General features: G+C 40.4%; 1 protein-coding gene across 2 annotated transcripts; it reads right to left on the reverse strand.

Moving 5' to 3' along the window:
• Positions 1–4,190: 4,190 nt before the first annotated feature.
• Positions 4,191–18,188, reverse strand: snap23.1 (synaptosome associated protein 23.1). 2 transcript variants are annotated; one of them, XM_080479359.1, is made up of 8 exons: positions 18,058–18,188; positions 12,722–12,836; positions 9,022–9,063; positions 8,543–8,591; positions 7,196–7,313; positions 5,521–5,694; positions 5,258–5,402; positions 4,191–4,462 (listed from the first exon to the last, which is right to left on the reverse strand). In XM_080479359.1, exons 2-8 carry the CDS (start codon positions 12,776–12,778, stop codon positions 4,400–4,402), a joined length of 648 nt encoding a protein of 215 aa, XP_080335485.1. In that variant the 5' UTR covers positions 12,779–12,836; positions 18,058–18,188; the 3' UTR covers positions 4,191–4,399. The 2 variants fall into 2 exon arrangements, with proteins under 2 accessions (XP_080335485.1, XP_080335484.1); XM_080479358.1 differs by lacking the exon at positions 18,058–18,188 and adding an exon at positions 17,875–18,005.
• Positions 18,189–19,930: the final 1,742 nt, after the last annotated feature.

The following is a 19,930-nucleotide window of genomic DNA, read 5'->3' on the forward strand; positions in this document are numbered from 1 at the left end:
TCTTTTTAACGAATGCCAAATTCAAAGCGCCATATTAAAGCACAGGAATGCTCCTTTAACACTCAACCAAAGAATGTTTGTAAAACTTTTCCTTTTCGTATTTTTGCTGCGAGTTTTTTTTTTCTTTTTCTTTTTGGTGAGGCATGCTTCGAAATGGCCATGTACAATACGGGAAGGCTTGTACTGAGCGGAGGGCGACCCGAAGAGCACCGAGCGGTACCTCCGTCAATCTGCCTTATAAAATGGTTGTGAACTGTAATACTGTGCTGTTTGAATTTGGAGCGCTGAATGCTACTCATAACACCGGGGTGAAGATAATGAGCTTCCAAAAGCTTTGTAAAACGCTGCGTGAAGGCTTGGGGGGATGAGTAAATGGTAGTGCAGTGCACACACACACATACACGTACACACACACACACACACACACACATACACACACACACACTCCAAGCGTAATTACATATGCAAACTAAATGCTCTATGCACTGTGAAGGGTTCGACATGTGACACCTCAGTCATCTGAACTGTGGCAGTACTTCTCTGTGAACTTGAACTATAGTCAACACTTGTGTACTGAACTCTTGATTTCCTATCTATTCATTACCATATATACATATACAGTATATAGATATATCTATCTATCTACAGATGCATGAGGTATGTTTTAGTTTGATATGGTGCTATTGTGATCTTTTTTCAAACGTCAAGCGAGACCTGCCTGATTCGGCTTCAACTCGACACGCGTGGAAGATTGTGTGTTAGAATATGTGTGTGTGTGTGTGTCAGAGGGGTGTTTCATAAAGCTGTGCCAGAGAAGCAGGTTTTTTTTTTTTTAAATAGGATTGAATTTTGGAAAATAGAAAGTGCCATTTGCAGCCACACAAGAGGCAGGCCCACTACTTAAAATGCAGAAATAAGCACACGTACTCTCATAAACAAAGAAACCTTTCAGTGTTGCATCTCCACGGTAAAGTGAGATGGAGAAAAAGGAAGCGTTAGCCTAGAAAATAAATATGACTCAGTGGATTTCAGTCCCGGGTAGTTATGAGGCAAAAGTGCACTAAAAGAAAAACAATTACATATTTTACATCAGACAGGAAGTTGGAGTAAAAGAGCTTCAGACTGGTTGCGAGTTGGGCTTAAGTGACCTTTGAGGAGAGTATAAACACAATAAAAGTGCTTGTTTGGCAGTTTTCCTCTCAAACGCTGTAGAAATCAGGACCACAGCAGGATTGCAGTAAGTGGAACCGGTGGTACCAGAGGTCGTCATTATTCATTCTCTACTCCTGACTTGTTAAAATAAGCCCAATTTAACTCTTTATAAAACACCCTTCTGGCCTCACGAACTCGATTTTTGAGGGCAACAGTTTAGCAAACCCGTAACTAAACCAAGACTTCTCATTTGCAAAAAAAAAAAAAACACATATTGGAAACTGCAGCCATTACGGAGCCGGGACAAGCTGAGGGTCAGATGGAACCTGATTGCTTTTTCCAAACCAAACAAAAGGATCAGGCGATGCTCTCCATCTGAAGCCGTCCAGAAACAGCGGGGAGCCGGGGGAAAGCGTCGCTGATGAACGAAGGAAGAAGGAAGAAATCATTTCAATCTCAAAATCCGAACAACGAGTGAGGCATTATCATTTATACATACAGGGTATATAATAGTCTGTACAGTATAGCACTGTATTTATAGATCATTTTATCACCCGGATGGTGTGTCTCTCTCTCTCTCTCACAGTCTCCCACTGCCGCCTTGCCTTGTACTGTGGACTCAGTCCCTGATCTATGATCCAACTCAAGTGACCTCATCGAAGCGAGGACCGTTCATAGTTTTCTACGACAAATGTAGCACGGTGATGATCGCCGTTCGGGTTTTACAAACAGTCTGAACACACGTTCAAAGGTGTTCCGTGTGCAGGTCATCCACCCAACGCGACGAGTACTTCCTCAGCCACACACGCACCTTGAAATGTGCTTCTGAGAGACGTGCGTCACATGTATTCGGTCTTGTTCCTGTTGGTCACCGTACTTAACGCAAAATGTGACACCTTCACTCACTCCGTTTGTTCCGCCACTACGTACCTATCTGCCTTGTTCTGTTTCACTGGTTTTTAATCTGCATTTTGTACTCTCAAGCTATGTAAAATATTCAAAAACAATGTTGACAGGAAACCTCAGATATGTTTTAAGAGAATAAAGTTTCAAATTTACTTCTGGAACTAAAGTGGGATTTATTATTGACTTTTTATTTTATTTTATATTATTTATGTGCTCAATTTTGGAAACATGACCTCAGTTGTTACCCCGGGCTGTCTGCAATGAATAGCGAGTCGTTTCAGATTAGTAATTTCTTTAAAAAAAAAAGAAGAAAAGTGCATTTGAATGATGTTCAGAACTGATTTATTGAGTACAAACAGTTCAACAGACGCAGCCATGGAACAACAGTCATCTGTTAGAGCGAGATAGTTTCAGAGGAGACCAGATGTATATGAACATTTTCAATGTACACAAAAACGGTAGTATTTACATTTCAGTGGCTGTTGGTGAAACAATGAATAAACAGCCCCGGGACGACAATTCAGCTTTGGGCTGGACTAATTAGATCTCAGCATGTGAGTAACAGCCTGAAGAGGATCACTTATAGGAGAGAAGCCCTGAATAACTGCTCGTTTCAACCTTTACAAACTCAATAGGTATGTGCCCGCAGTGGCGCGCGTCAATTATCATCTTTCTTCAAAACAAATAAGCCAGGAGATGCATACAGGAGCGGTTTCGCAGCATATTGTGTTACTTTATCATCAGCCAATTTATCCTCGGCGAAGCTTCAACATCAACAACTTTCATTTACACGTGCACTTCTGCATGTTGCTGCCAGCGGAAATTTCACAGCCTGGCAAAAAATATTTTTTTTTTTTTTTTTTTTTTTTAAAATAAGGATTTCAAATTACGCTTTCCATCATCAGATTTGATCATTTCACTGTAGCTGCAGAGGCAAAGAGACACTTCAGTGATTCAGCGGCTGTTACAACACAACCACCGACCAGGGATCCGTTTTCAGCATCTCGGGACAGTTTTTAATTGTTTTCTCGCCGAGCAAACTGCTGCATGCGCCATCATGACGCGGACCCACGTGTTGCGAAATCAGCACAGTAATGTGGAATCCAACATTTGTTTTCATGTGTTTACACACCGTGCAATTATCAGACTTGGAAGAAATTCATTTTCCGCACATTAACCAGATTGTGCCGGGGAATTTTCCTCGAGGGAGCTATAAATCTTGATTAACCGAGAGGTGTACCGCAGAAAGAGTCAGAGGAATTGGATTAACAGGACAATTAAAAAGCTACGGTGAGTTTGTGGTGCAAAGGTGTGGAAAAGCCGAAATAGAAAAGGCACTGCAGCCGAGCTGGTGGGTTTCAGCATGGCAAGAGAGTAAACGGAGCTCCTAAACACTAAGGTCAATGCCTCCACACAAACTTAGAAAACTTGACTTTCAGTCAGTCAGATTTAAAGAAAAGAAGAAGAAAAAAAAAGAAGAAATTGCTCTCGTTCAAGGGCGAGTGCTTTTGTGTTGAAACATGAAAAGATCTGCCACGACTCACTCTAAAGCACACCGTCCGCTTTCTTTTGAAATAGCTTGTACAAGTGAAATGAAATAAATGACGTGGGGAGGGAAAACATTAAAATAAACAACTTTATTCACTAGTCACTTTTTTTGCCTGAAGAATAATTAAATAAGCACATAATCTCAAAATAATACAAATGATACAGTAATTAAACGAAGAACCGATGAGGATCTGAGTAGGACGCGTTTCACCCGATCATTCACGTTGGGGACAAAGACGCAGACACTCGGTTCGAGAGAAAAGCAAATCAGGGGGGGGAAAGTGTGAATGAAAAGCTGACCTGTGCCCCCCCCCCCCCCCCCGTCGCAGAGTGATACGTCACGCCGCCACAGGCCGGCTGCATGTTTGGTAATAAACAGCAGTGAGAGGCGGTCAGTCACTTCCTCTCCGGGGAAGTTTCTGATTCCTTCGCTGCTTCTCACAGTCCAGCATGACTACGGTGGTGTGTGTTAACGATGTGTGTGTGTGTGTGTGTGTGTGTGTGTGTGTGTGTGTGTGTGGGGGGGGGGGGGGGGGGGGGGGGGGGGGGGGGCAGCAGTTTAAAAAACAATGTTCAGTATCTACATCTTAGTGCAGCAGAGGCGGGTACAATGCTGGCAGAAGTTCTTCGCGACATTTTTATTTTGTGAAAAGGTGTGTGTGTGTGCGCGTGTGTGTGTGTGTGTGTGTGTGTGTGTGTGCATGCGTGCGTGTATGATTGCAACTATAAAGTGTGTGTGTAGCAAAAGAGACTGAAGGTTGATAGATAAAACTGGCAGAAGCTGGAGATCCATCTATTTGATGAGCTTGTCGGCTCTCTTGTTTGCCTCGTCGATGCGATGTTTGTTCATGTCCGCCTGAGAAGAAGAAGAAGAAAAAAAGCACAGAGTGAAAAGAAGCAGGTGAAAAGTTGCAGTTACACAAACATTCAAATGTTTTCCTTTTCCAAACATTAAACGCATCCTGTGGCGTTTTGTCTACCCGGCAGTTATTTTGTCTTGCTGCCTGAAGTCCTACAACTGTTACACATTAATCAACCGTCACGCCAATAAAATTCACAATATGCTGGGAAACGACGGCACACCGAGTCTACCGCCAAGTAAACCTGCATAGAAACAAACTTTAAACAAGTTCTGTTGGGGAATAAAGTGCAGCATGTGTTTCACACTTGGAAATGAAAGAAGAAGAAAAAAAAAAAAAAAAAAAAATCCAATTTCACAAACCCGGAGGATCAGAGTCGGAACTTCTACTACACGTTTCGTCTTTTACTTTCTTTGGAGTTGTGAACAAACCCATGTAGGACAGTGTCCATGAATAAGTATGGAAACGATACAGATTACTCCTAAACCTGAGGTAGTCATCTCAGAGTGAAAACCGAGGATCTAAAAAACAAAAGTTAGTAAATCAAACCAAACAAACGGCCTCATAGTTTGATATCTTGGATGAAGGAGGAAGTCGTAATCGACATCCGGACTCGCAGTAGAGGCGAGGAACTGTTCAGGAGTGCGAGAAAAATATCCAGAGCAGATTTTGCCGAGACGATCAATCGTCAAATAATGATGGCGGTGAACACGTCGGACAAATTTGAGGACATTTCTGGAAAGACTGACTGAACGGGACAAATTGCTTGTCCCACAGTTTGAAGCTCTTACCTTGTCGGTGATGCGGTCAATCTGTTGATTCTGCTTATCGATCTCGGTCCCCATCTGCATGGCCATGCCTTTCAGGTTGCCGATGATGCCGCCCACTGCGTCCAGGTTCTCCTCCATCTCATCCTCGCGTGCGTCGTTTGTTACCCTGCGGCACAAACACAAATCAGGGCTTCTTGTGAACCGGGATGTGAACTTTAGAAAAGCGAGGACTGCAAGTCGTTTCCAGAACTTTGCGAGGATTGAATCGGAAGCGGGGATCTGACCTCTTGATGTACGGGCCGGACGACGCGGAGGCGTTCATCTGGGCGGCCTGGCCGTTACGGACGCCTCCGGGCTGCTTGGACACCACGCTCGACCTGTTGGCCTCGCCGCCGGCCTCGGCTCCCCCAAGACCCCAGGTACGCTTGTACTTCTGGTCATTCTCGATGGACGACACCCTGAAGGGAACCAAGAGCCAGAGTCAACGACAAAATCCAGAAAGAAAACAGGAAGTTACCATTGATAGAAGCATCAACAGGAAGTTTAAGATCTGTTACAGTCTGAAGCAAATTAATTGGGAAAGTTTCCCTACCTGATGCCTTGATAATGAAGAAATGGTCTTCTCCAAAGTGAAAGCATTTTGGGAAGATTTGATTTTAGGTTCAGAATGAAATCTGCTCTCATGATTCACACCACGTCACACTGCATGACAAAGGAGTTTCCGACGTGCTGAGCGGAGGGCGCCGTCGCCGTCATGGCAGTAACTTGGTGGGAGCAGCGTCTCATCTTCTGCTGGGAAACGATTGGCGATGCTCACAAATTGAATCACGCCAATCGTTTCGGCAGAAAAATGTACATCCGACAGGCAAATTTTCACGTCTTTTTCTTTGAATGTCACACGCTGCCATTACCGACTGCAGTTATGAAACGGCGGCGGTTCACGCCGAGTTCAGGTGAAACAGCCCTGACTGATGGGAGCCGCATCACCGAGGCGTTCAAGCGCTCAACAAAGAAGCCACGGAGCCAAAACAAGTACTTTTCACAGCTCTGCGCCCATTTTTTTTATAATTTAACCCTCAAATCCAGCAGAATGGAGTGTATTTGAAGAGAAGGTAAACGTGGGCAGAGCTGCAATAATCTAAGAGTGCGACGTATTCACAATTTGCTGCTCCGTCTCTACATAAACCATGCAGACCATGCAGAGTGCTTCTATGTGATTATTAAAACTTAACCGTCGTTTTGTCAACGACTTCGTACTACTTCAAAATATTGAATACAGAGTTTACAAGTGAGCTGCGGTTCGATGAGCACTACAAGTTAAAGTCCAAATCTTCAAGATCTCTGGATTCAGACTTTGTTTTCACGTGACTTCTAGTGTTTGCTTTAGGGCCCGCTACTACAGGTAGAAATCATGACTCAGCAAAACCAGCAAAATTGGACTTGAACTTGGGAGCAGATCAGAGAAACCTGGATGTTCAGTTTTCATCCAAAATTTACCCTCGATCCGACAGTGAGTCAATATAATAAAATATTTAGGCTCAATAACACAATAACACCCAAAGGACAATTTCAAGCCAAAATGTGCATCATCTAATCTTTCAGCGTTTCAGTGAAATCAAACAATAAAATATTTAAAAAGGGGATACTCCTTGTTTGTTGCAAGAAATTAACCTTGAGAATTTAACGGGCTTTTTTTGTGAAAGACAAAAACCCCCAAAACAAACCAGACTAAAGTAACAAGATCACCTGAAGTAAGGATTCCCACTTTGATTCTGTCGCTTAAAAATGAACGACGAATCTATAAAGCTGAATCGCAGATGATCCATGTGAAGTTTTGCTCTACATCTTTGTCTCTAAAGATGAAGAAACACATCAGGACGTCACACCAAAGAACAGTCCTGACTTTTCTCCCTTTGCAGGCGAGGAAAGAGCGACAGCAGCTCTGAGTGAGCGGGGTACCTGTCACAGGGGCAGACACACATGCCGCAGCACTTGGACAGGTCAGTGAGGTTTTTCTCGGCTTGTCTCATGTCCTTGTTGATCTGGTCCATCCCGACTTCCACGTTCCTCAGCTGCTCTGAAACACAGACGGGCACAACGGAGCGTGTCAGCGTCACGTCCACCAGAAATGGTTAGTTTGGCTTGTTTAGTACCTTTTTCAAAAAGATCAAATTAAAGCTAATGATCCGTGTGGGAATCCTAAATTGGGTCAATAACTGGGTCAATGCGGGAATAGAGAATTTGGAGGGGGAAAAAAAAGGGGGGGGGGGTACGGGAAGCTGAAAAGTACATGAACACATTAATAACAAGTGCACATGAAACACTGCTTTTGAAGTTCTAGTTAAAAGCAAACCACGGGAATAAAATAGTATAAACAAACACAAGTTTCTTTATATTTATATAATACTGAAGCCTTCTCCATGCGTATTTCTCTGTATCTGCTTTACTAGCACCTCTGCTGTTTTTCTTCTTTTACTAAACACTGCATGATTATTATTATTATAATTGTTATTATTATTAGGCGCCTGAAGCCACTTACTGAGGTTGAGACAGATTCATTCAACGTTAGTTTACAAAATACATCACATTTCTTCAGGCTTTCTAGTCTCAAACTTTGTCCTTGCGATCTTTCCTTTAGCGCACGACTGTGACGAGGACTGTGGCTGCCTCAAGTAATGATTAATAGAAAATATTAGGAAGTCTATCAATCTTTATTTATGTCTTTCATACTAAAACAGACTAAAACATTGATGAATCGATTAAATCGATACCATAAAGTTAAGACAGTATAACTGAAGAAAACTCAAATAGAGCTAAAAGATCCAGAGAAGAAGAGAAAAGATTCAAGCATGAAATTAAAAGAATATATTTTACAAATCACTCCATAGAATCTCAACTCAAGTCAACTCCGTTGGCGGGTTGTTCCAGTGATCGCGAAGGCACCAAATGTTTTAGTTGGGCGTTTGGGAACAACCGAGTGAGAAACAAGAAGATCTGAAATGTCCGGGATCCTAAACTACAAGCTTTTCAGTCAAGTATTGTTGGGAACATGTTCTGCTTAATTAACCAAAATCTATACATAAGCTGACAGCTCGCCCGTGTAGAGACAAACAATGGAGGTTATAGGTGCTCTCATGGTCTTTATTCATACTCGTGCAGCTGAACATGTTACGAAGACATTTAGATCATTTTAGCAACAGCCAGATGTTTCTTTCTAAAGAGAACAATAAGCGTTGAAGAATAACGACGAGCAAAGCAGGAAACAGACACAGTTTATAAGATGCATCATTCAAGCAGAGTATCTACCTCCTTGCTGGTCCAACATCACCATGGTTTTGGCGCCTGTCTCTTTGCTCTGAAAACACAAAACGTTACACAAATTCAGCACCGAAGAAAAACTGCAGATGAATAAATGCATCACAAATTAAGGACACGTTCAGAGCGGATTCACCTCGAAATGAATGAGGGTATTAGCGCAGCTCGGAACATGAAATCTAACTCTGACACGTTTTTTTTTTTTGCTCCTTGTTATTATAATACCTCTGTTGTGAAGGGAGAATAAAAACCTTTTCCATTCACATTTCCTTTCTATTCATGTTAAAACACTCTGTCTGTTTTCTTGTGCTCGGCTGCGATGTCGAGAATTGTAAGCTCGGGCCATTATATTGCTGAGATATTCATTCATTGATCTGAAATGTTCGGACACACTTAGTGGCCTTTAGAACGCTCCGCTGAATAAAAAGCTGGGCTTTGCATCAGTAAGGGCGGAAATGTCACAGTCTCACCTCCTCGGCCATCTGCAGCATCCTCCGCGTGCTTTCCAGTGACTGGGGAAGAAACCGACAAAAAAAAAGAAAAGGAAAACGGTGTTAACGAATAATAATGAGAAGTGAAGAAGGTCATTAGCTAACAGCAGGTCGCACACACACACGGAGTGAAAAAGACCAGAGAGTGATTTGGAGTGCGGTCACACCGAGGAGTTTTCGATACGTTTCTTCTGTTTGGTTCAATCAGTTTCTCATCCCCCCAAATGTAACTCAACAAGATTGCGCTAATGAAGAGGAAAATAGACGCTCGCGTCAAACTTATAGGGCAGTGGTTTGGTAACTGGAATACTAATGTCAGATTGGAGCTTCAGAACAAATATTCCAGAGGTGAAGGGACAGGGTTCGTTCTCACGGCGTTTTGAGAGTTGGTTCAGATTGTCTGATTTACGTCGGGGCCGGTGGTCAAGATGTTTCCTCTTTAATTCCAACGAACCTGCTGAATGTCGGCGAATGGGGCTTTTTAGACGGCGGGAGAAAAGATGGGGATTAAAATGAGGGAGATAAGAAGAGATAACGAAAATGAAGAGATAAACATGAAACCTGCATAAAGCAGCAGTATTAATATTCAGAAATATACAACTATAGATAGCTACAAATCTATACCACGAGATACACAAGTGATTGAAGCTGCAGGTAATTGCTGATTGTTGTCTGAATGTTGTGCTCCTCCGTCCTGTTTTACCTTCACTGCCACCGACATGATATAATAAGAGGCTGAATTTAATGATTATTACTGTATTTGTGATCAATCTGTCAAAATGTTTTTTCAATGTGAAACCCACTAATAATATCAGGGAAATATTTATCAAATATGAATAGAGTTTACATAAAACTAATAGGTTTTATTTATTATACATAACATAATTTAATAACCAATTGACTTTATTTCCAAATAAATGGTGTTTCTTAATTTTTTGACCAATACTTTTGTATTACTAGTTGGAGTAAAAATACATTTTATTCGGTCAATTCTGATTTTATAGGACAATTTCTTGTCGTATAAAAACATTAACATAGGTATTTAAGAATTAAACCTGAAAAATTATCACATGAACTTCAAGGCAAGATCTTGTTTGGATATTAAATATTTTGCTATAATGCTTTATTAAATAAAGCCATAAATTTCACATTTATGCATGCTAAATTGCTTTTTACTACACTGAATAATAATTTTTATTATTTTTTTTAATGGCATTTGATTGTCAAGTAACAAATTAATTATAATTTTTCTATCACAGTTTCACATATAACAAAAATGCATTTAATTTCTGCATTTATTGTGAAGTTAAAACAAATTGCTTGGCTGATGGATTATTCTGTTTATGAATTTGCTGGTATTTACAAAAAGGCAAAATATTTCCTACATTTTCTTTTGAGTTTTTGCTCGTCTACATTGTGCAGTGAATATTTCCGAGTTGAAAAATGTTTGAATTTTAAATCGATATTTTTACTCAACGATTCAGCTGCGTCACACAGAGTTTGTCGTCTCGAGCATGACACAGACGCATGACACAGACGCACGACACGGCGACAAAAAGCGTCGAAGGCGAGTTGGAATGCGGTCGGTTCAGGTGAGTTACGCCTTCCGAGTCTCTAATAATAGAAAAATGCCGCCGATAAGAGACGAGCGTCCAAAGCCGCGAGAGCTCGGAAGCCACTCGGGGCACGACTCCATTGTTACCATCGCTAATGAACTGGTAACAAGAGAGAGTGGGGACCAGATTCCTCATTCTCCCTGTGTTATGTTTGCTCTGAATACATTAATCAGCGAGTTGAGAAACAGACAAACATGGAATTGGCGAGAGCGACTCCCCGAGCACAGCCAGGTTTCTGTTGGCGAAGCCAAAACATCACTTGGGTGGATAAACATTACATTATGTCTCCTGAAATCCTTGAACTTGACTAATTAGGCCTGAAAACGTGGTCTAAGCCAAAATTTCCAGATTGGGGTGCTGTGAGAAATCTTTGAGATACAGACAATTGTGGGGTATTTTTATCATTCGTTTGGGAGCGCTTGAATGGGATGGTTAGGTGAGCTGCATGCAGGTTCCAGCAAACTACATGTGAGGCTTTTAAACAAAGAATTCAAGTGTTACTCTACCCAGAGAAAGCACAACCACCAGCATTAACGGGCTGCAAAAATACCAGGATTATTAGGAACGGTCAACAAATTGAAATTACTTCAATATAAAGAGTGGAAACGTAGTAAAGCTCATGTTTGACACTATATCATAAATGTATCATCGCAGATTCCTGTGTTTTCCTGATATATTGTCAGTCGTTCTCTGCGGTATGAGTGGTTACCCAAAAGCCAGAGTGGCAAGTAGTGTTAGCAGAGGGACCCTCCCACAAACTGTCCCCGGTATGATCTCCTGAGACAGCCAGGCAGCAGAAAGAGGAGGAAAGAGATAAAAGGGAAAAATTGCAGAGTTAAGTCAGAAAGTAGAGAGAGCAGAAGAAAATAGCTGAGAAAAAAAAAAAAAAAAAGCAGAACATAAAACCCTTAGACAACCGAAACAGACACATTTACATGAAGGTGACGTGTGCAGCTACAGCGAGTTAATATGCCTCCGTCTGAATCGGATGGCTGATTGTACGATACCCTGGAGTGCTGATTAAACAATTATCTCCTTGATAATAAAACACTTAGATATAGCTGACAACATTCAAACTGTCAAAACCACAGAGGGGTAAGGGAGCTATCAGGCTAAATTAGGCGTAAAGCTTTGCACACTTCCTATTAATGCCTGGCTTAATAATAAAACTTGGAATGCAATGAATCTAATTACCCACCTCGTGCTCTTTCAGGTCTGCTATGCAGCAAATCCTAGATTTTTTTTTTTCCTACTCATCCTCGGCCAGGCCAGACCTGGCCATCTTTATCATGGCTAAAATAAATCCTGGTCACACGTTAATAGGCGTGGCAAATTTAATTAATTTTATTTGCTGATTAGCTTTGTTTTTACCGTCGTTTCCAGGTTAATTTGAGAAACAATGGCGTCTTAATCGATGAGTGTCAGTTGGGCTGGTTGGTGGGACGCTTTAACCTTTAAACTGAGGCAGGTTGTCTCACACGGCGGCGAGTATTTAGGCAGGTATTTCCCCAAATGTCAAAGTCTTCTCTCACGCTTCCTTTTTTTCATCTGCTGCTGCTGCATTAGTTGCAATTAAACTCCATTTTGAAAACCGCAACAGAGGAGAAGGAGAAATTGTGGAATACAAAGTGAAAGCCAAACCAAAAATGTCAACAGCAATCCTCGGTGCGGTCATATGTCCATTTCATTTTACAGTAAATGAATACATCAATTCATAATTCAATATTAGCAAGTCAAATTGACTTTCATTTAATTGACTATTATAATCTAATTTTCTCTCAGGGAACTTATCACAATAGATGATGCTGATAATTTACTGGAATTAATTAAATGAAAAAGTACCAACACATGGTTACATCAGGGACACTTCTTGTTGAAAGTAATCAAACATCTGCTAGTAACTTTTCAGAGCCCTGCAGCTCATCCCTGCTGTCCAGTCCTACAAGTTTGAGTTTCTAAAAAGAGGTTAAGAAAGTTTCTTACTCAAAGAAAAAAAAAAAAGGCACAATGACAGAGCTGCCCTGAGAAAGAGGCCTTCTGTGTGTGTGTGTGAGACTCAGTACCTCGTCAGTCACTTGGTTGGCCCTCATCGTGATCTGCTCCACTGTCATGTCGTCCATGTTGGTGGTGTCCTTTTTGGAGACTCCTCCCGTGGCACCGAGCTCAATGTGTTGTGGCCTGGAGGAGAAAGCAGAGGAATCGATTCGGACCGAGCCACAAATATGACCCGAGTCTTCTTAGAAAAAGGTGACACACTTTGTCAAAGGAGTCAGTCTCTCAACAGCAACTCACAGCGGTTTTTCTACAGCATATGAAAATATTTTATTTTATTTTTTAAAGTCCAGTTTTAATCAAGTGAAGTCATTAGTTGGCTTTTACCCCATTTATAGAGGATTGAAAAGCACAGAAAAATGTAGTGAAATACATATACTGCTACGTTAATTAAATTGTATTCAATTATAAATGAGTACTAAAATGTAAACCGTATATATTGCCGTGGTTATAAAATGATTCTAATAAAAAGCACCAAGTACTTTTCTAACCACATTCAATTGTATTGTCAACAGCATTCATTTGATTCATTTACCTTTATAAAATATTCATAGCGCATTCCTCTAAAATACATTACGGTAAATACATGTAGATGTAAAGTAGGAGTTTTCTTTGTTGATAGAATAAACTCACTGGCTACAGAAATGTGCATTAAAAATATTTAAATACTAAATAGTGGGCATATTGAGTAGATATTCACTATTATCGGGTGTAAATTGTACTTAAGTATTTTTAAAATTACATTCTTGAAAAACACAAGTACCCCAAAATACCATAGTATTATGAGTATTTAGCCTCTGAGGTGGCTGAGACTCGGCTGGTTCAATCTTCCAATGTCAAAGACCCTGAACCCCAAGTTGGCCTCCATATTGGTTACTTGCATGGCGACCATCAGCACTGGTGTGTAAATGATGTGTCTGAACAGGCGAATGTACAGCAGTCAGAAAAGACATGGCAACGAAGAGTCACATTACTTTATATGCTGTTGTCTTTGTATCTGAAAATCGTTATATTACAAGATTACCTTTTAAAGATTGCAAAACTTCACCAAAAACAGGACAATAGGCTTTGAGAAATTGAAGTTAGCCGCTTATTACTGAAATACTAACTTTAGATAAATATAATCCGGTATCCTTAATCCTTTGTGTTTATGTCTCGAGGTCTGAGCTGACCTTCACTGGTTCACAAAGGATTTATTCAAGATCTGCTTTGTGAAGCACAAAACAGCTCAAGTTCTAGAAAACCTCAACCTGAAATATTGTTGACTTTCAAGTTTATAACTCATATTCTCTTTGAATGACATCCACATCATAATCACAACACATTTTTCTGTATCGAACATCTAAATCTACGTATATGATTCCTTGTCAACATGAAAACACAATGTTTGTTATGTTCATGTCACCTGAATGGAGACGCACTCATCATGCAAACCAGAAACAAATCATGTAGTTTTCCTGGTCTTAAAGGAGAGATAGAGTCAGCACACAGAAAACTATTTCAATCTTCGCTGCAGAGCAATCAGAACAGTCAGATTAGCGAACAATATACCAAAAGGAAAACTAAGAGTCGTGAAGTTGTCCGAATTACATGTCACAGGATTTACCAACATATTCCACTTTTGAATAACAATCTGTAGCCACACTTGGAATTTACAAACATCATTGAACAAGTTCAAGTGGGTATCATGTGGAAATAAGTATTATTATTTAAAAAAAAAGTTGGAATAATGATGCAGTGTTGAATAGTTTTACTGAATTTGTCCTCGTCTGATTGCTGATGTCAGAAATGACCTCAATATAATATATGGCAACCACTTCAAGAAACGGTCCAAATAAATCAACCGTTTCAAGCAGCATTCCCTGCCATATGAGCGGAAATGTTGGGATTATCTCAGCTGAATGATGGTACTAATGTTGTGTATCTCTTGGAAAAGAAAGGATAAAAGAAAACCAGTTCACCTTAAAAAATAAAATCATCATGGAGACACTTTCTTTAAAAATAAAAATAAAAAATAAGAGTTGCAGAAAGATTGTTTTCAATGCTTATCAGATTTGTATTGTCCTGGTTTATACGAGATATTCTAACTATATCAGCGGCGTTATACGAGCCCTGGATGCCTATACTTATTACTTTGTTTTGTTCATCATTGTTTCGAGACTCCACAAAACCTCAGTTCCAAAATGTCACTAAATTTCAGGAACACAGAAAATGTAATAAATAAAAATAATTGAGAAAAAAGCAAAAAATTAAAGGGACTTTATATAAGCAATTGCTTCCTTCAGGTTTGGAAGGGGATGAACTATAAAGGCTATAAAGGCCTGTGCTGATCAAACACATTGTGATGTGCAGAAGGAGACATGGGAGACTGTGAAAACAACAGTGCACTCAGCTTTCACAGTGGACACACAGAAAATGTAGCAACTGATTATAAGAGGATACAAGCAGCGCTGCTAAATAGGTTAAGACAAGAATGATCCCCTCACTGCTTTGTATAACCTGATTGTAGAATCGAAACTGACTGATGAGTTTTTCCCCTCTCATGTCGACATCAAAACTACTCTCAACAACAAAGCTTTTTCTAAATGAGCTTCTTAAATATTTATGACAGACTAATCATGTGCGATAAGATAAATAAATCACGTGAAATACATGCGATGAGATTTGATGCGAGAAAAGCCAAGGACACCAAATGTTATTATAGGATGAGAGACGACATGCTCACAAGCATCTTTATGGACGGCATGCAGGGACCGCTGTGCACCAGAGGTTATTCACCGCATCTAATTAACTGACTGAGACCGCGGCGGAAGATTTACATACACGCAGCTGCCATGTCTGAAAAAGAGCAGGTACAGTGAGTGTATTAAAATGCTAATTAGCCCCATCTTTGGTTGCTTAATGCTAAAGGCTTAACGATTCTCAGTGTCGCTAGAACATTAATAAAGCTGGAAACACTCCACTTTTTTTTTTTTACTTCTGGAAGATCAACTTCAATAAATAACAAAAAGGCCACAATAGTTTTCAGATCAGCATTCAGATTTCATGATCTTGCACAATATGTACAACAGCAGGGCAGCATAAGGATGTGTCACTACCAAGCTGTGAACAGCAGTGGCAGAAAACGTTGATTGTGGTTCCCCACTCAGGGCCATGTGTTGTGAAAATTGACTTTTTTTTTTTTTTTTTCTTTTCCTTCCCTGTGCTCTCTGTGTAATATTTTTTTAAACGGTGCAGAAGAGAACAAGCCTTTGAAACAATTCAGACAAAGCCTGGCAGATGAAAGCAGATATGAATAAAATTCTTCTGTCTGAGATCTGAGAACAGGATAAAGGAGGAACATAGCAAGGAAAGACACAGCAGCAGCCACAGACGTGTTCTCCGCAAAAGATTGTGCAGTACCAAGTGTTCTGTGTAGTTACACAATTCAGAAACTAGAGCAATAGGTGCGGTTTAGCTGTGTTTACAGAAGACGATCAATTTAGTAGCACATGCATGAGCCGTTAAAGCTCTGTGTCTGAACACATGACGTCCAAATTAGTCTTGTAATGCATTTCAGCACATATGAATCCACACTAAATGTTCACGTAATCTAGAATCAAAGCACACAGTGAAATGCCTGCTGTAAAGACAACCTAGGACATATGAGGTAACATTAGATCAAACCCACCACATAATAAAATAATCAATTCATTTCCTGCTATGCACAAATCTGTACAGTCAAGGACAGGGAAGCAGGTAGCCCTCAATATTTTTTTAAATGTGACATTCAGATACCAGCATTCAGAAAGCTCCCTCTCTTCTCATTCCCTGTCCTTTGCAGTGCAAGTGACATTTTCCTGTTTTGCCAATAACCCTTGAACCTCATGTTCTTTTAAACCTGCAGCGACTAAACATCCCGAGGAAGAAAAAAAAAAAAATGAAGAGGAAAATGGATAATCTACTTGGCAGACAGTGCAGAGGATTTAATGTTGTCGACTCTGCATTTCTTGTGGACAAGAGTGCAGTTGGTTCACACAGGCTTGACAGCTTTTTCCAACCGATTATTGGACTTGGCACAACACCGATGTGGGTTTACAACTGTAACATTGACGGTGGGCTCAGTCACACATTTTGCACTCCTCCGACACCCACAACAAGAGCAGATGAACATGTCAACGCTAAGAGATCAATTCCATGTGCCAGTAAAGTTGACCAACAAAGAGCAAGATATTGATTCATCCTCAACGGCTCAATGATGAGAGGTTTACCCTCAAATGCCACAAATAGACACTAGATGCTGCGTTTTGTGCGATTCAACCTTATCGAACCGCGTCTCGTTTTAAATTCATGTTTGGAAAACAAAGACAGAAACGTGACACAACGCCACAACAGGAAGAATTGAACAAGTCTTGAAAGACATACCCATTCATGATGGCGTAGTTTCTTCACGGCACCAGCAAACTTATGACAACAGAGCTCCCACAGGGAAACATTTCTTGTTCTTCTACCCAAACAGGTTTCTCCAGATCTGTCTGCCTGCACACAGTGGTGTCTTAGTCCACTCAGGTTGAGGACACAGCCTCCATCTAAGCAGCTCTACGTGAGACTTTTAAGGACGTTTTTATTAAACACATTGCTGGATTTCTTGCTCTGAAAGAATTACCTGCATTTTGGATGGAAGTGGGGTTGGAGGCAGCCTGGGCAGGTTGACTGATAATACAAACCCGTGAGCAAAAACAAACAATGAGATCATGCTGTTGGAGAACACGCCAGAACCGGGGCGTTTTTTTTTTTTATTTTAACGATTTACAGCAGACAAGCGCTTTTTAATGAGGTTTTCTCACCCGGAAGTCACTCATAACAAGTAGTTGATAATTCCCATCGTTACATTTAAAGACGTGTTGGCTGACTGAGGTTATATGACAGATGGGGACAAAGATAAGTGCTGAGGCTCCATGTAAGCCTGTGTCACTTGATCCAGCAGGTGACTGAATGAGAAACATGAACTAAAGGTGGTTTGTTTAAAAAAAAAAGAAAAAAAAGAAAAAGGGATTCAGGGTGAACTCCCACACCCAACACACGAGTTGCTGCCGAACACAACTTCAAAAACTCAAGGGAAAAAGTGACAATGATGACAGAAAAGTATCGAAGACGGCGTCAAAGCAGATAAAAGTTTCCTTACATGGTGTAAAAAGTTGTTTGGTGATCGTAAACTGATCCGGCGGGCGCCTCGTTGAACTAGCTGGGGTGAAGCTAGCTCGCTAGTTAGCCAGTTCCGCTTCCCTGTCAACTGACAAACTGCCGCCACTAACTAAAGTCGGGGAGAAAACCCGCAGAGATAATTATCAAGAGCGTCAATACTTACAGTTGACCTCCCCTCTTTGTGAGAAACACGACGTCGCAGCTCCACCTTGTTGTAGGTATGTAAACTTAGCTCAGGAAACTCCTGCTGGATTCCTTCACTCACGTCACCGACTCCTGTGACCGACCGAGTCCCCAGTCTGCTGCCTTCAGGGGCAATCGGAAATATGGACATCGTGAATGGATCGCGCTTTGGCTGTTTCACTCATTGAAAAAGAGATTTACGCAAAATCTCTCTCTCTCTCTCTCTCTCTCTCTCTCTCTCTCTCTCTCTCTCTCTCTCTCTCTCTCTCTCTCTCTCTCTCTCTCTCTCTCTCTCTCTCTCTATATATAACAACATATTATTGGTAATAATGTATTTTCTCATTCCATGTGAAGCTACAGCTACACATTGTATGATGGATGTTATAGAAAAAGACTATGATGATGATGATGCTGATGAAACTTAAAAATCTGGAATATTCTAGTTTCTATATATCAGTGATATGATGAGCAAAAAATGGTCCTAAACAGCGTGTAAAAGTGAACTGTGTCCTCAGCTTAATTTAAAGTATATATAGAGGATAGTCATATATAAACTCCAGGCAGCACATTGGGCTGTGTGGATATATATATTAGCTGCACAATTTACACAATGATGAAGCCATGTTTCAAAACCTGCTGATCAGGAAGGTTTTGCATCAACTAAAACATCGATTACCTGCTGTATTTTTGGTAAAGTGTCAGATAACTGAATGATAATCCACCTCGGATGGTTCATTATCGTCCTGATTAAATCCTCTGGTATTCTGAGACATTTTTGTGTGCCTCATATTCCTACCAATCCCCAAGGGTGATATAACAAAGTTTGGGAAAATTGTATGTGAAAATAGAATTCCTTTAGCTTCCTCTTACCAATAAATGGAGCTATGGCTGTTGGTGTAAGTTGGTGTTCAAGGCACCACTTGATGAAATCCTGAAGTTTCAAGGAGATTACAGCATGTAGAGAAGAACGACATATCACTTCCGGTTTGATAGTGAACCATCAGCACCATGGCCACACACTTTGAGATTATAGTTACATTTTGATACGTTTTCACCAGGAAGGCCTGTTGTATATAACTATCTAGGACCTACCCCCTAGGAGGATTGTGTTTCACACGTTACACAAAAGTGTTGGACTTCCTGTTGAGTTTCGAGTACGGATGTTAGTGACATTTGTTATGTGGCTCGGTGTGATGCATATGTCTACCGAATGTCTTGGACATAGGTGAAACGTGATAAATGTGTTGCCCGTTTTAGATGTTACACATGTGAAACCAATGTAGGGGGCGCTAGAGAGCCATTTTGCCAGACACGTGCAATGTCTATAAAATTTCAAATGGTTTGCCACTTCTGACTTGTGTGCAAGTTTTTACAAAGGTTTGGGCACATTTAGGCCGTCAAAAATGCAGCAGTTTTCACAATAGAAGAAAGTATAATAATAATAATAATAATAATAATAATAATAATAATAATAATAATAATAATAATAACCTCTTTCATTTCAATAGGGCCAAGCTCTTCAGACCCTAATAATAAATCATTAGTTATCCTGAGTATCATTTAATTGTTTGTAACACAGTAAATAGTCGTGTAATGTGAGGGGTGAGGGAACTTAAAAACATCCACATTCTTCAAAAAGACATTTGCGTTACTTTTGTATGAGGTTATTGTGACGCCTCTTTGTGATGTGAAACTAACATTTATACATGTGTTTTTTTATTGTTACATGAATACATATAGATAATGTCATATAGTATGTGCATATTATCTTTATAATAATATTTAGCAATTTCAACGACTGACACCAATAGCAATATATTATATATATATATAGCATATAGAAGATGAATGGG

This window comes from Lipophrys pholis (genome assembly GCF_963383615.2).
Source record: "Lipophrys pholis genome assembly, chromosome: 14".
Lineage (NCBI taxonomy): Eukaryota > Metazoa > Chordata > Actinopteri > Blenniiformes > Blenniidae > Lipophrys > Lipophrys pholis.